The sequence below is a fragment of the Fundulus heteroclitus genome, chromosome 15 (genome assembly GCF_011125445.2).
Source record: "Fundulus heteroclitus isolate FHET01 chromosome 15, MU-UCD_Fhet_4.1, whole genome shotgun sequence".
In the NCBI taxonomy this organism is placed as follows: Eukaryota; Metazoa; Chordata; class Actinopteri; order Cyprinodontiformes; family Fundulidae; genus Fundulus; species Fundulus heteroclitus.
The window spans coordinates 21,253,649-21,271,281 of NC_046375.1; the positions used below are offsets into that span (position 1 = coordinate 21,253,649).

Consider the following 17,633-nt stretch of genomic DNA (forward strand, 5'->3'; position numbering starts at 1 on the left):
ACCCCAACAGATTTACTCTCACAAGCGGAGCATTACTGCTTTCGCTAGAGGGCTCCACTTCATACTTATGCAGAAAAAGACTTTATTGGACATTATTTTGGGATTATTTGAAATTTCAATGGACACAGAAACCAAAAGGTAAAAAAGAAAAGGACAAGAGAAAGGCAAAACATTGAACAACTGGGTTAGAGTCCCTTTAAATGAGAACAAAGTACAGTAAGTAACTTTTGCAGACATTTTGGTTAGTAAAGCCCGAGAAACATGTACCATAGGAACATAAACCTTAGTAGATGGAGCAACGGCTGGTTTCCGAAAAATCTAACAATGATCCACCGGGGTTGTGACTGTTTTTACGTGTTCCTCAGAACATAAAATGTTTTAAAACCATGAACATTTCTTTGGCTGGAGGAGTTTCTCCATTTTTTGTCACAGATATCTAGATGTTGATGCTTTAAAATCTATTATAGTTAAGCTAACAGAAAATGTTAGCTGTAGACTGTTTTAACACATATAGGCACTCACTCCATAACACTCAATTATAGAGCCTCACTCATGGCCTTTATCCAGAGTAAATTTCTAGAGTGGGAATCATGGCCCTGATCCAGCAACAGGTTCCTGTAATGGAAAAGCGTCTTTTGATGAGGAATATAATGACTTATTTAACTGTTAAACTCCCCATACTGCTGACCAATCTTTTCCGCTGGAGTCCCGTTAAAGTTTGTCGTTAGGAGAACCATCTGAATCTGAAATCGGTCGTATTCAGTCACGGTCCTTGCCCGCATTCAAGAACAGCAAGCATGAAGAGAAGGTATGAGTGCCCCACACTACAGTCAATAAGCAGTGATAGCAAACAGGCATGTGGGAGAACAACAATACATTCTTAGATATGTTGAATTCTTTCTTTTTGTTTCGTCTGCTGTCTTTTGGTTCCTTTTTATGCCTACGGCGAAACTCCACTGTTTGACTTCCTGCGCAGTCCCTTTGTCACAGTAAAAATACCTCTCAGCAAATCTGGTCTGGAGGGTCAACATTCCTGAAATGAGAAGCTATTGTCTTCCTCTTAGCTGCACAAGTTTCGATGGACTTGCCTCATTGTTCAGGAGGTTAGGTATTGTGCCCACTGAGTCAACTTATCCAGCATACCCTTTGCACCTGCTAGGATTCAGTCATCAAGAGGCAATTTGCATAAAAAAAAAAACAGGTACTTGCCTTTCTTTCAAAGAAATTTCTCTTTTAAATCACAAGCTTGTTATCTTCAAACCGACATTTTTTTTTTTATTATTCTGTTACACTCACACACCAGTTGTCAGCCTTGCATAATGCATACACGGATCCACCTGTGTTACCCCCGTGTGTTAAATTATTCAGCCCACCAGACGTCTCGACGAGCAAGAACAAGCCAGTGTGGTTTATGCATGATGTAGCATTCATTCACCTGTGCTCCAGAGTACCCAACGTGGTGCAGCACTGATCCAAGGACAGGTAAAGAGGTTTCTAACCGAGAAAAGCCACATATCGACAACAGGGCCACCACTGTGATTCATTAACACAACATACTGGACGCACATGAAAGAGGACTGGACACAGAAGCAACACTTCTGCAGAAAAAGGTTTTTGAGTTCCCATAATTACAGTTTTGAAAAAAAAAAATTAATTTTAAAATATTTGAGACTGATTTATTTATGTATTTATTTATTTTAGGTAGGAAACTACAATCTCCGGTCTTTATGTTAAATAAGAAATTCCACACTGGGAAGTATCTTGTCTAAAGTGGTGGAATCAGCATATCTACCCCTGCTAGATTAGATGTGCTGTTTCATTCAATACACAATATGCTGCATTCATACAGGAGGTGTTTTAATCAAGGCTTGAAATGGACTCCACTTATTGTCAACATTCAGAATAGTTGTCCTACATGTCGTATGTCGTATCTTTATTATGTATCCCTGCTCATAATACATTTAATCCCCCACTTTTATTATGGAATGAAGACGTCAAAACAGGGAATATCACTAAAAGCACGTGGAAGTAAAACAAATGAATCTCATTGGACCACTTTTGGTCAGATCAAAGCATGGGCTAAGACCGCACCCTGTCATTAAAAATCTGTTTTAACATGGAAAGTCTCTGTAGGCTCTTGAAGACGTCTTCTGAAGTGCTCCAATTAGCTTAATTTATTGGCACTAAAGCATATATGCCCATGGACACCAAGCTTGATGAAAGCGCACACCTCCAAATTGTGCACATGCTATTGGTTGGCCGAGGGAAAGGCTCGACATTAATTAATTCAAATAAAAGCTAATACAGAAAAGTTGTGCGACTTTGTTTGAAACTCAGCATGTTCAGTCCTATAGATTTCCTTCTTCGATCAACACTCTAACAGCAGCTGTCTGCTTTTTCACTGCAGTGAAAGATTTTTGCGAAGATCACCGGAGTTAAAGAATGAGAGTGCCGAGGCAGAAACCCAGGGGCAGCCATGGTCATAAGAAAAAAGCTAACATCATCGGCAATCCATGAGAAACTGGCAACTGCGCCAACTTCCTACATTAATCTGCTACCGTGTGCACTTTCAAAATTCAGAAAACAGGAAAACAACATTTTCTTTTGCTGGTTTCCTGCTTTGTTGCAAAAACTTCAGGGACACTCTCTGCCTGTATTTGCTCCGTCCAACTTCCCTGCAGTCTAACTGAGGAGTCTCAAGTTTGCATTTACTAAAATGTCAAAATGACTTCCTCTACTACCCTCTTAAAGGCAACCGGTTTTGCACGTTGTTGCAGAGGTTGACTGTGCGTGATGACAGACAAAGCCGTAGGAGTAATTGATGAATCACCAATACTCACCTACAGGGTGAATCATTACTTTTGTGTCATCATGTTAAGAATAGGCCACTATCTGTGGGAAGGGACTCGATAAACACGTCTGTGCTAATTCTCAGTTATCTAGGTTGTGACAACCACAAACAGGCTTAAATCGGAGGCAACCGAACTTTCCATCAGTATTTTTTGGAAAATGTGTCGACACCCATTCAGGAGTCTTTGTCAATTCTGGCGTATCGCACTTAAGCAACCTGTAGTTGGTACACTGCGGATTTTAAGCACATGGAGGCCCATTCTCCTAGGCGTGTTACAGTGAGGCCATGTTAAATAAAAGCTGGCATACATAAAAAACTGATTTCCCCACAGTGGGGTCTAGAATGTACTTATTTGTAATTAAAAAGTAAAACATGCTCAAGTATCACTACCAGCAAAAGCCACCCCCCAAACTGAGCAAAAAAATAATAATAAATATTAATAAACAATTCAATCTATTCAGTTTTACAACTGTTGTTTTGTGTCCATCCCTTAGGGAGCAGAAAGTTTCAATCTGAAAGCTGTAAAAAGTCCCATCACCAAACATTTAGAGGACTGAAGAAGGGACCCAAAGACTTGTTAAGCAGCAGAGCCAACATTCAGAATGGTTGCATTTCAGAAAGTTACCTTTTTCATCTGTATCTGTGATAAGCTATACCGGTTATAGGCCTAGGGAGAGAAAACATAACGTGTAGAGGTTTTTGACATTATTTTCTTGTTTCATTATTAAAACACATTTACCTTTTCCACATTTCGTGTCATGTTCTAACTACATACTTCACAATTGCTGTTGGTTTTGTACATAAAACTCCAACAAATTGCATTGAAGTAGGAGGATGAGGACTTGTTTTATAAATAATCTGAAGAGTGCTTTATATTTGCATTAATTTGCGTTAGCCCAAAAAAAACCTCATCATGAAGACCATGGGTTATGGATAACTTAAAACCAGAATTGGGTGATAATGTGCAGGCCATCAACCTAAATTTTAAACGTGACTGAGCTAACAACAGCACGACTTTAGTTGATTACAACTAAGTTGTCAAAAATTGCGACGACATAATCAGTTGTTGTTGTCCTTCAGTCAAGGACAGGAAAGACCTGTTGAAAGCTACAAGAAACGTACCATTGGGGGGGAGGTTCATGGTTCACTTAAACTCACCCCCAGCCTAACTGTCTGAGTTTGAGGTATTTTGCAAAGAAGAATGGACACAAATGTCTGTCTGTAGATTCACAAAGTTGGTAGGGACATGCCACAAATGACTTGCGCCTCATTTACAAAGTTTCCCCCACATAAGTTTAACATTAAGGAAATCCCATCCATCCATTATCAATGCACGCTTATCCCTCATAGTGTCGCGAGGGGTGCTAGTGCCAATCTCCAGCTATCAAAGGGCGAGAGTCATGTTTTTGAGCAAAAAAAAACATGTGGGACTCTCGAGGAAGTACCCGGAGAGAACCCATGCATGCACAGGGAGAACATGCAAACTCCATGCAGAAAGACCCGGGGTTGGAGTCGAACCCAGGACCTTCTTGCTGCAAGGCAACAGCGCTACCCACTGCTAGCCTCGTGAGACCATCCTGATCTCGCGAGCTTTCAAGGTTTCACTCGCAGATCAGTCTGGCTACTCTCCGTTAAAGAAAATTTGGAGCCGTTCACCAAACGAACGTCCAATCAGCGTTGGCTTTGAGGCGGGCTGAAGTGTGACGCAACGGGAAGCGCGACAGTTCAGTCTAAACAACATGGCGGGTTCAGCCGATGAAACTAGCGTTAGCGTGGCTATCGAGCAAGTTTTATCGGAATTACAGAGTATTTCTTTGCTGAGCTAACGAGCCTTTACCTGCAGCAGCAAGAGTAGCTTGGCTTGTGGTTGTGTTTTCATCGTTGCTCGTAACAGAGCGACAACGAATCTGATTGGTTTATTTGGCCCGTCTATCACCAACATAGGCCAATCAGCTAACCAGTAGTTTCGCCCCTTCCCAAAGTTACTTCAACGGAAGGTTTCCAGATGGATATGCGGAGCAAATCTATCTGGCGGAGTCAGGTAAACCCACTGCGACACTGTGCATAACTACTGAAATGAGAATTGGTTTTAAAAAGGCCTAAGAGTGAAAAGGCTTTCAGCGTGGAAAATTCAACCTCAGTTTGACTGTCTGCAGTCTGGCTGGCATTCAAATGAGCTGCCGCACATCATAAAACCTTATGATAAAATGATAATGTCGGTCTCTATCTTTTAATGACATCTTTAGCAATAATTAATGATCGTCCTTTGAATGTTCCAAACTTTTCATCCCCCTCCGAGGGCTAATTAGTGCCTCGGTTTTAGCCGCGGTGTGGATAAACACACACCTCGGCAGACTGACATGTGACCTCCTGGTGAACTGCGCTGCAGCACCCCCACACCCCCTCTTCCCTCTTTCATGCTCCACACTTTAAATCCTCTGAATTTGGGAGAAGTCAGCAAGAGGTCAACTTTAGGGGAAAAAAGATAGGGAGGAAAAACTTTTACTCAGTCACTGTCACTTAAAGCTTTTCCGCCTCCCAGCCCCCCTTCTTCCTCACATCTTTCTTCCGCTTCCCCAGCTCACAGATAGGGCTAACATCTCCGCTCGCAACTGAAGATTATGGACTCCTTATGAATTAAACATGGATACACATCTTTTGCAACTAACAAGCTGGCCTGTGGTAAGGGAACGTCTCCACAGAAGAACAGGCCGAGCACGTTATGTCATCGCAGCTGCCGATCTCATGTTTAGGGTGAGCTGGAAAAAAAAAGTTTTAATGAAAGTCCTGATGGAGAGTTGTTTAGGAAAGGCCATATTAGCATCTCACCTGAGAGAGGAGCTTGTTGTTGTCGTCCTCCAGTATCCGGACCTTCGTCTCCAGCTGCCTGATGTAGTTGGAGGAGGAATCTGCAAACAAGACGGAGGAGAGGTGATTAGCATTTCAAAGAGCTCGAGCGGAGAAGAAAAGGCGGGCGGACCAACGGGGCAGGAAAAGGTTGCTGCGCAAATACGACGGTGAAGAAAAAAAGCCCGCAAAAAAAACAAAACAAAAGGACTCTTTCTGCAAGAGTGCTCTCCACAGTGGTTTAGTGAAAGAATTAAACAAACGCCGCTATGTGTACAAAAGGAGAACTGACCTTTTACCTTTTTTTTTCAGAACTGTTCCAACTCTTGAATTAAACTGTGACTCTAAACAATATGGACTTGACTTTGTTCAGTCTAGTTGGGTTGTAATCCAGTTTTACTGAACATGGGTTTGTCCAAAGAGAACACTTTGACGGCACACAATCCATTCAGCCCACTCAAAGAGCACAAATGCAGCATGATGGGCGTGCTGCTTAGTTTAAAAAAATCACGAAAAACTTTCCACAACCCTGTTTAAATAGAGACTAAGGAAATTGCCAAAGTGACCAGAACGTCCCGCTGTTTGGAGCATAGCGCAGCTGCTGTGTACTTCCAGTCAGCTGGCTTAAAGAGGGCTACTACACTTTAACTTTTCTGTTTTTGAAATGAATTGTACTGGCATGTCAGAACTAAAGCAGGACCAGACTCTGTTAAACCTGCCCAACAAAAGGTAAGGTGACTGTATCTTAGGCTGGCCTAGTGGTAAAACTAAGGCGCTTCATCCTGGAGACGCCACAAGTTTCTGGGTTCCAATCCTGGGTCTGTGAGCAAGGCCCAGAATATTCCTTAGCCACGGCTGAGTGGCAGAACGCTGTTCCCTAAAAGATATCAGTTAAATGCAGAGGACACATTTCATTGGCATCTCTGTTGCAATGACAAACAAAGATGATGATTATTATTAGTTTATTCCAGCTCGTTTCATTTACTGATTGAATCACTTTGTTCTGTGACGCAATAGCAACAAATATTCATCTTTAGCCTTTTTAGTTTATGTTTAGTTTATCCATTAAATTAGAACCTAATCTATCAGTAATACAAGATAAAGAGCCTTTTGTAGCAGTCAATAATGCTGTATTGTTACTCATCATTAAAAGATGCTAATTTGTATATTCCGACGTTGATGCATTAACACCCAGATTTTCAAACAAAACTCACAGAATAACAAGTTTTCAACATAAGACCCTTTCTGCAGCTGTTAGTTTATTCGGCTCAAACACTTTTTTCGTGAAATTGCTAACTGCAGCCCAACATCCATTTACTTAGCATTCCTATGCTGACCAGCACTGGTTGTTCTGTTTGTTTGTTTTAACCCGGAGCACTTGAACGCCCCACACGTCTCCTACACTACTCGTTACATAACAAAAGACACAATTATCTCCCAACTGAGCTCCTACTTAACAGGCCACATTCTGTGCCAACCTGAATCCGGTTTACGGAGTTCAAGTCGAAGGACAGAAGCTCCGTGAGGGAGTGGAGGCGCAGCTCGACTCGGGTAGACGACACCGAGCCTGCTATCTAAAAAGGTGTGTTTAATCTGCGGAGATAAAAGGCAAGTTACGAGGAGGAGCACACTTCTGCAGCGCACACACTGCTTTATTTCACTGGGTTTAGGAAGTGGGACTCCACTGGGACGGAGAGAGGGCACACTGATGCAACAAAGGTTGATGAAAATGCTGCTGTAGGGTAAAAAAAAAACAAATGTATCCATCAGTTTAGGAATCCCGTGGGGTTCATTGCACAGGTGTTATGTAGGGAGTTGGGGCACTGCAGGACAGACAGTCAGCAAAACACCCAACATGTATTAAGAAAAGTGTTCCTTGTAGCCCTGCGACAGACTGGCGACCTGTCCAGGGTGTACCCCGCCTCTCGCCCAGTGAATGCTGGAGATAGGCACCAGCAACCCCCGCGACCCCATGAGGGATAAGGCGGTTTGGAAAATGGATGGATGGATGGGTTCCTTGTAGGTGTATTTCACTGCACTATGTACAGCCACATTTTGCTGCAGTCCCAGAGGCAAGTCTTAAAGGGTAGGTCTCTATCAGCTTTGCTTATCTAGAGAATAAAACTTGAGACAGTTTGTTGTTGCAAAGTAGCAGACTGAATGGAGAACATCCACTTGCCACAGGTTCTCCAATACATTTGTGTGAAGACTTTGACTGGGCCCTTATAACACATTAATATGCTATGAATTAACCCACTGTGTTGTAGCTCTCTTCTGTAAGTATTCAGCTCTTCCATCCATCTTAACATCTAATCTGTTCCTGCTAAAGAAAATTCAGCTCCTCAGCATGGTGCTGTCACCCCCGTGTTTCACAGTGTCTATGGGATTCTTCCAACAATGGCTTCTTGTCAGAAGTGGTTGATTAATAGCTGTCCTGTACACAGATTGTTCAACCCTAGCCTGGGTTCTTCACAACTCCTCCAGAATTACAGTGCTGAAAAATCCTGCTTTAAACTTATCCACAACTTTCTCCCTGACCTGCCTGCTGTGTTCTTTGGTCTTCATGATGCTGTTTATTTACTGATGTTCCCTAACAAACCTGAGACCTTCACAGAACAGCTACATTTATACTGAGATTAAACACACAGCTGAAGTCTACTAAATAGGTGGCTCCTAAAGTCTATTGGTGACACTAGATTTCATAGAGCAGTGTCAGAGTAAAAGGGGCTCAATGCATCATTAAAAAAAAATAAAATTGTCCTTTACCATGCACTTCCCAGTGTGCACTACTTTTGCATTGATATTTCCCATAAAATCCCAATAAAACGCATTGCATATTGTGGTTGTGATGTGACAAAACGCTGACAAAAGTTCAAGGTTAGTGAGTCACAGCAGATGCAACAACAGTCTGCCCCCTTGACTTCCACAGAGAGTCTGTGCAGGCTTGTTAACCGATGGTTGGATACCTACAGCAGGAGGTTAGAGTTGCCCAGAGCTGGTAATCCTCTCTAACTGCCTTGTGACCCTCTAATCTGTAGTCATCTGCTGGCCTGACCTGCAGCCAGATCTCAAGCCGATTAGGACGGAGGCTCCTCAGCCTTCAGTCATCACCAGCACGCTCACACAGCAAAGGGGGGCTACTCCGAAAGAGGCCGGGGAAGGGTACATAAACAGTGGTTACAATACAGCTCCGTATAATTCAAGGTGTGCAACCAAAAAATAAAAAAATATGGATGTACTTTGGTTTTACCATGTTTTTCAAAAATTCACCATCCCCGCTGTTCTACACACAAGAAAACCTTTTACTTTTTAAATTGTATAATGGTATTTACAAGAATATTCTAAAACTAAAATGTACAAAATGGCCTAAATGCCTTTATTTATATAAAAAAAGAAACAATTATTTAAACTACTACTTAAAAAATGAACATACTGATTATTACAGGAATAATATTGTTTGATAGATAGCCTTTCTTTGATGTTTTTTGTTTTAATACTTAAAACTATTCTGGCACGCCAGATTGACAATGTATAGCACACTCTGTTTAATCCTACGCATTATCAATCTGGGTCTGCTCCCATCAAATCCGTTCGGGTAAAGGAGGGACCTTTAGCAGAACTTTCCGAGCCCATTGGAGGAATCGACACCTGGTGCCCGCCTACCAAAGTCGGGTTTTAGCCAATCACGGTATCAAATGAAAATGTAAGCAGCAGGCGCTATAATAAACCACAAGTAACACTGGTCAAGGCATGCTTATTTGGATAGTGACACTGATGTCATCATGTCGAGTGATTTTTGCCTTTTTTTACAAAACAGATGTGACAGCAGCAGCTACGCGCGTGTCCTCCTGCGCCGCCATGTTTATTTTGGTTGGGCTGTGGGCTCGGCACCTCTTGCTTTTATCACAGCTGGCATGTCCTGCTTTAAACCATGTTACTTCAATGTGGTTGTAGGTAAGTGGACACTGTGGGAGCTTTCTATCAGCCAGCTGGGTAGAAGAGTGCAGCAATAGTAGGGAGAGAAGCAAGGCTGGATCCTTAATGCTCCAAAGAGGTGGAAAAAAAAAACACCCGCTCTCTCCAGGTCTTTGTCTGGAATCTCATTAAAAGCAACTTTTTTACAAACCTTTGCCTACCTTGATACCAGAAACTGGCCCCTCAGAGTTCCTGGTTAAGGCTACGGTTCAAGCTTTTCAATGTAGAATTTGCAAGTCCCCCTTCCCCCTCCCCCATTTGTAAAGACATGGATGCTAGGGTAAATTGTGATACTAAATTAGCCGTAGGGATGCACAGGATTCTGCATGGTTGTCAGTTTCTATGTGACTGACCCCAAATTGACTTTATAGCTGGATTGATAGTTGTTGCCTTTCAATATGAGCATGGAACAACACATCCAGTAACACATACACAGGGAGAATGCCACAGTCTGCCACTCTTTAACACCCGTGTCATCCTCATGGATGAAGGGGGAGGAAATCAAACTGTTCCCTTTGGTCTCCTCATCTCTCCTTACTCCCTGCTGCTTTGCGTCTTTTCCTCCTCAGCAACATCAGAGGTACAGTTTCAGATCATGCTCGTACTGTTGAGATCATTTGCACTCGTTTACGCAAACCGACACCGGAGCTGACGCTACTTGCAGTCAGGTTTAACCTAAATGCAGCATTATGAGCTGCTTAAAGGATTAGCGAAACGTCCTGTGAAGATGCAGAATATGCCCAGCTCGGCGAGAAACGGTCGGCAGACTTGGAGAAGTGTGTGAGAGTACAGGACAAGGTGAGGCACAGTGTGGCGCAAGTCCATCTGCCTTTCGGCACGTTATGCCGGATCGCGTCACTGCCGCTGTGACCCACTTCCACTGGCCACTCCCTCCTTAACGCTGCCCCACTCCTCATTTCCCTCGGTTTTTTTTCCTACCTTTACTACATGCTCTTATTGTTTCTGCTCTAGCCATTGTAACTGCTCTGTGCTGTTTCGAAAAATTCCTGATGATTTCCAGACTGCCCAGCGGTAAAGTGCCATTGCTGCTACGCTGTGATTGAAACCAAACAACAAGAAAGTTCAACTGAAAGAAATCCAAGCCCTGATCCTTTAAAAAAAGGTCCTGACCTGCACTGACCCTGCTTTGTTTTCTCCTGGGCTCCAAAGCATCCCATCCCCATCTGTCCATAACAGCTAATCAGCTAATCTGGTTTCTTCTGCAATTCACCGCAGTTACTCTTGGCCATTTTTCAAGTCAGATAGTTGCAATTCCTCTTAAAACCGGGGCCAACTCCACACCCAGAATAGGAATAATAGCAACTTTAGAAATGAGACAGCACAGGAGGGTTCATGTTTTACAGCATAAACTCAACTTGAACTCAGCTAAACCTTTTGGACAATTTTTTTTTATAAAATATAGCAATTAGGACAAACTTACAATACTGTACCTCCCAACCTGCACCAGAATATCTGTCTAATAACAACGTGTCTTTTTGCAATATACATTTGAAACCAGCTATTTACATACACTGTATAAAATGGCAACTTTATTTTTCCTTATTGTCTGACTTTAAATCATGGATTTCCTATTTAAGCTTAGTTGGGATTACCAAAATAATTTTGTCTAATGCCAGAATAATGACAGATATTTTACTAGCCAATCTGTTATTACTTTTTCAAATTCAGAAGTTTGTACATCCTATGACTAATACGCCATTAAACAATCTGGCAACACCCAGATGACAGTGTTACGGCTTGATTCTGTTCCATCCCTACCAGATGCCTGACACAAAGGTGTTTTGGTGCATATTGTGCAAATCAACCCAAGAACAATCCAGCCGCTGCAACGCCCTTATATCTGTCTCATGAAAAAGTTGTTATGAAAGCTGAAAAGCTAACCTGACAGCAGAAATGAGCCAAAATGCCAAACTATTGTGATAAACTTGTGGAAGGCTACCAAAGACCTTTGATCTACATTATAATATTTAAATGGTAAATAGATCAAACTTATACAATGCTTTTAATCATAAAGACCACTCAATGCATTTTACTCTGGAGCAATCCATTTGCACTCACAAACATGCACACATTAATACATTAATACAGATCTGTAGGCAACTTGGGGTTAAGTGCCTTGCCAAAGGGCACATCGACATGTGACAGGAGGAAGCCGAGATCAAAACCAAGAGCCCAAATTTAAAGGGCAATTCTACCAAATACAGAGAAAATGAGAACGAAATTTTTGAAAAAAATATTTCACAAGTAATTATCTTGCTCATTATTATTATTATTATTATTATTATTATTATTATTATTATTATTATTATTATTATTATTATTATTATTATTATTATTATCATCATCATCATCATCATCATCATCATCATCATCATCATCATGGCATTTAGCATACAGAGATAATTTGGGTAAGCATAACTGATTTAAAACAGGAAAGGTCTACTCTGATTTAATAGTAGATAGTGAGGAAAAAGTCTCTTGTTATAAACCGTTTGTAAATATATAGTTTGAACTGTAGTTGAAAATAAATTTAGCTGTAAATTAGCACAAGAGAACAAATTACTCAGCAACATTATTGCCGAAACCACTCCATACAACAGATTTGAAAATATCCCATGAGTCTAATTCGGAAGCAGTGGCTCATGGGAATTTTAAGCTTTTGACCTTTTCTAGCTTGCTGTAGGGGTTAGCTGTGCTGCATTGCAAACACCAGCTTATGTAAAAAAAAAAAAAAAAAAAAAAATTAAATACAGTGCTTTATGGTGCTGCTAGTATTCTCTCTATTGAGTTAAGTTGTTATGTCCTTCAGTCACCTTATGTGGCTTCCCAGTCTCTTGCATCATGTGAAACCAGCATGGGTAACAGTTAATGGTACCTATAATGCTTGACTTCCAGTTAGGTCAGAGCTACTACCTTTTAAGCAGGATTTTGGATAAAACAAACCTAAAACTCTCAATCTTTTGATCTTCTTTGACATTGAAAGCAGGCTCTGTAATCTTGTTCTCTATTGGAGTGAATCTGATAAAGTTATTTACAGTACATACCATTTTGGTGGTACAAATTGCTTACATTGGTGAAACAAGGCTCTCTTTAAATTGGCAGCTTACCTTTTCATCTATTCTTAAGTTGCACATCACGCCTTTTGGGGGCATGCCACAAATCCCATTATGGGACACTGGGCGGGAAAGAGTTTACCGTGGGTCGGAACACGCCTGTCTATTAAAGGCAGAAGGAAGAGCCCAGACAAAGAGCATGGCATCCGGTGTGCTGGCAGGAGATTGTACATGAATTTAGAATTAGTGTGAATGTACAGTACGTGTGACTATTAAAATCAGGCGGTAATTTGATGCCAAAGGGAATGACACAAAACCATCCTCCACTCTCTGGACTCCAAGGTCTTTGGAACATCAAAGTAGCTTTTGGTAAAACCGTTCAGTTAAAAAAGGACGGTGCGTTGGAATCCCCTCATGTTTTCATGTCGGTTCCCAGAGCAGTTTAGAAGCCTACAGCATACTGAAATCAGCCTGTTTTTATTATTCCTGGCTCAGCTCTGGCTTTCATCTCCTATTCACAGCTGTATTTCAGTGTTTTAGCAAAGAGACATGGATATTCTCTAAGCAATGTGCGTGTGTGTGTGTGTGTGTGTGTGTGTGTGTGTGTGTGTGTGTGTGTGTACTAGGAGTGAATGCTCATGTACGGTGTCTGTAAGTCAGGGGAGTGTGTGGGTTTGAATGGGTGTCTAAGCTGACAGTGTGAGGTTGTGTGGGAGGCAGGGAAAATGTGCAAGAGGGTTTGTGGAAGAAAGGGGATTTTTAAACCCATCTGTGATTACACCGTGTGTGTGTGTGTTTGTGCATGTGGGCGAGTGCGCGTGTGTGTGTGTGTGTGTTTAAGGAGGGACCAGGTTGGGTCAATTACCTCAAGATGTTGAAGAAAGAGCTGAAACCGTCCAAACGCTCCCTTCTGCCTTTGTCTGTGCCAACAACTCTGCTAACCAACAACTTCACAGAACCAAGTCAGTCTGCAACACACTGAGTTCATGCTGGGAAGTAAAACTTGAAAAGAAGTCCCTTACAAAACAGAACCAAAAAGGAAAAGAAGAAAGAGGTGGGGGGGGGGGAGAGAGAAGCTCAAAGAAGGAGGCACCGCTGCTTCAGTTCAGCTCACTGATGAAAGGAGCAATGATCAATAGAAAGAAAACTGGGCAGCTATAATAATGTCCTTTCTAGGCCTAATAAGAAAATTTCCGTTTGTAATTCCTGGATGTCAAAGGTACTTGTTTCTCTTTTGTCTTTTGAGCCTTGATATTACATTTTGCCCAAATGTACATTGCGATTATGGAGTTGAATGACAATACAGTCTGTCTAAGTCTTATCTTCATATAACACCTTGAAAAAAATTAACCGACTCAGAGGGACTGTAACAGATTCTTCATCCATGCCGCTTGGCAAAAAAAAAAAAAAAAAAAAAAAAAAAAAAAAAAAAAAAAAAAGAGCCGTTGCCAGAATAAGCATCATCCACAATACTCAATGGGATCAAAGTACAACTGCGCTGGAGCTGGTCCCATTGTCTAAACTCATACCTTCTGCAGCACGTGTTTCCTTTTATGGTCACTAGTTTATCAAATTTAGCCGTTCAACACAACTCAATAAACATACGTTACAGTCCTTGGAAAGAAATCGGAGTGGGTACTTTGGAGCTCAGAGAAAATTGGAAATTTTTATCACACATTAATAGCCTGATCGGTGCACCTCTACATTCAGCATAGTTGAGTAAATAATAAACCTCATGCTATCCAACAAGTATATAAAGATGAGTGGTGTAGTTGTTTGCATAATGTTGACAGATGTTATTGCTCCATATTGTTTATTTCAATATGGCTGTAATTCCATACAGCAGGAGAGTGAATTGATTGGCAATGGTAGCCACATTTTATTCGCTATCGTGAGGAAATGGAAAGGTAAGCAAATACGATTTGAACTCCATTTGATTTTTTTATGAAGATATGATCTTAATTAACTTTAATTTTCTTCAGTGTTCTTCATCTTTCATTAATATTACACGTTATATAATCGGCTTTGTTCCACCTTTGTCAGTTCACCAAAACCAAACAGAGACACATCGGTATCCCCGTCAGAAACTACTCGCACACAAACGACCAGCTGAGCAGTACAGCTGCTTTTTCAATGTTTCTCTTGTTTTGTATCCTGGCATCCTGGTCAAAAGGTGAGAAAATGAGAAAGCCCCATCAGGTAGGTCTGGGCGATAAACCGAAAATTTACCGACACCGAAAATGTACGACAACAACCAACGTCATTTTGCCCTTGTCTGCATTTTCAGCTTTATAAAAGATTTAAGGAAAACTAATTTTTATAGGGTAAAGGTAGGTTATGCTCCTGTCCCTTTAAGACGCTGTGCTACGTTTACACTCTGTAGTCACGTGACTCCACCCATCCAGTCTAAAACAAGAAGTGAAATTGATGGGGAGGTTGAAGCAGTGGCGGCGGCGGTAGAGCTGCCCGAGAAGGAAGAGGAGCAGCTGTTAAATATGTTGCGACTACATCTGTGGTGTGCTCGGATGACGGGGGCCGACTTTACAGTGTTTAGCCAAGTGTTGGGCATAACATAGGTGAATTAATATTCGTCAGTGCTCACAGAGCGTATGCTTAGTGTGTCATGAGAAGGGGTGTTGTTATCATAGGGGGACATCGCTATCCTAAATTCCTACACCAGTGAAGTGTAATGGAGCAGTGTTAGGAGGGGGTATAAGATGAGTCTTTTCAAAGCCCAGGAACACAAATGTAGCCTCTGAATATAAACTAAAAAGTGTGGCAGAAGTGTGGATGTTCACTGGAATCATGCTTGTTTTCACAAAAAGCAAATCTATTACTAAGTCTGCTTGCCACTGACTCCAGAGCTGCTCTGCCTCATTCTAAAACAAGACGGTCGTATTAATGGGAGTTAAGACTTTGCATGGCACCATCAGGCACGCCTAAGTGATTTTGAAATAATGCTTTTTAAAGAGTAATAATAAAAATGTTTCTTATGTGCACTTGAGGATATCAGTATGGAATAAGAGCAGTAATAAAGATCAATGGACGACTACAACACCTGTTTCTGTTCCAAACCTCTTCATTTTATTTTCACAACATCAAAAGAAATCGTGACCTAATATTTGATAAAAATGTACATAACTGAAAATATGCGTGCATCCTCTGATTTAGTACATGCTTCTTCTGCTCGGCTGGGCAACGATGGGTCAAGGCCAGGGCAAGCTGGCCAGAGCAACAGAGAGGAACAAGTTAAGTGGGTACCCATGCTGCATTAATGAGGCGAACGGCAGAACCTGGCAACCCAAGCACGTAAACCACAAGCCCCTGGAAGGGCTTCAAAGACTCGACTGGCTCATCAGCTGGCAGGGAGCTAACCCCATCTGACAAGACATGGCACCCACTCGGGGGGGGGAGAGAAAGCACCTCACCTCACTGTGCACTCTGCAGCGTTTTTGTGTAGGAGTGTGATCTGGATGGAAAAAAGGCACATTTGTTATGTAGATAAGAATGTAAAAATGTGTGCCTTGGCATGCAATGACAGCTCAGAATTGCTTCACGCTTAGAGACGTAGTGTGTGTAGTGACTTGTGTCAAAGTTAAAGCGTCAGCTGGATTACGCAACCAAAGGACATCCAGCGTATCTGAACAACTGTTAAAAACAGACTAGATGGATCAACTTTGTACTCATTTGCTTTCTTGGTGGGTTTCAACAACCTGCCTTGAATCATCCAACCTTTTTTTTTTTTGTAATTATTCATTGCCTTTGGAGTATCCCATGGAAACCCCATCTCTCTGAAGCACTAGGGTGAAGGTACGGAAAGAAGACTGCTTGCATGTGAGACACATCATTTTGGCTACCTGACAGAAAAAAACAAAAGATAAAGGGTGGCATAATGACAGTTAAGTTAGTGGTTAGCCGCTAAAAACTAGTCTTACTAGTCGTACTCTTTTTTAAAAGACAGTAAAATTGTCCTATTAAAAAAAAGGACAATTAAAAGTCAGCCCCTAACTACCGGATCCATATTAAACAGAATGAATAAAAATTTATTAATTATAAACAGCTAACATTTTCTGTTACACTGTTCCTCGGTTACTCTGTTTGGAGTAACAAGCTGCTGCCCCTCTCCCGCCTGTTGCTGCATGCTGCCAGCCACCAGGTTTAAAGAATGCTGCTATACTTTTCATACCAAAAGGGCACATTTAAAAATATTGTCCTTCTGGGAAAAAGGATACATAAAAAAACCTTCCTATGCAAAACAAGGGACAGTCAAAGTGTGATGACATGTGTTGTGAATTGGCACTATATAAATAAAATAAAAAAAAAAAAAAAAAAACCTAAAGGACCGTCACCTATTAAGATAATAGGTGACGATCCAATAGCTAATAGCTTACTCTGGGTAAGCTATTAGCTCACCCAGCAAAAATTTGCTGCTTGAACCCTCCTCCCGAAAGAGCAAAATGGGGATGTTATAATATTCGGACCAATAAACTCTTAAAAGTTACATCTAAATTTAGGGGGTTTATTCTTAAGGTTTGCTTAAGTCTTTAAATTAAAATCTAAATAAATGTTACAGTAACATTATTAGAAGTATAATATTCAAATTATTGAAGCAGCAGTAAGAATAATTGTTACTTTTCTCTAACACAAAATTATATTTTTTTTATGTGGGAATCTAAAACCAACCAACGGCTAATATGGATGCTTTACTTGGTATATGTTGATTTAAAGAAAGTGCAAAGTGACGTGTTAGGAGTTCAGTCTAAAAACAGCCAAACAGAAGGTCACTTGTTACCTGCTTTATTAAAGCAATTGGACCATCATTTCCCCTCATGTGACACAGCACCAATCACTCAGACCATTAAAGCAAAGGCAAGACGACAGGGAGT

The 17,633-nt window shown here is 41.3% G+C and overlaps 1 protein-coding gene across 5 annotated transcripts in view; it reads right to left on the reverse strand.

The window, feature by feature from the left end:
* Window positions 1–17,633, reverse strand: part of ccdc85cb (coiled-coil domain containing 85C, b) — a 59,756-nt gene that overhangs the window by 9,415 nt on the left and 32,708 nt on the right. For 3 of the 5 annotated variants that reach the window (XM_036147664.1, XM_036147663.1, XM_012868934.3), the window contains exon 2: window positions 5,681–5,760. In XM_036147664.1, the coding sequence (XP_036003557.1) occupies window positions 5,681–5,760 (80 nt within the window). Of the gene's footprint in view, window positions 1–3,476; window positions 3,519–5,680; window positions 5,761–17,633 lie in introns of all 5 variants that reach the window. The other 2 variants (XM_036147662.1, XM_012868930.3) reach the window with 1 other exon arrangement.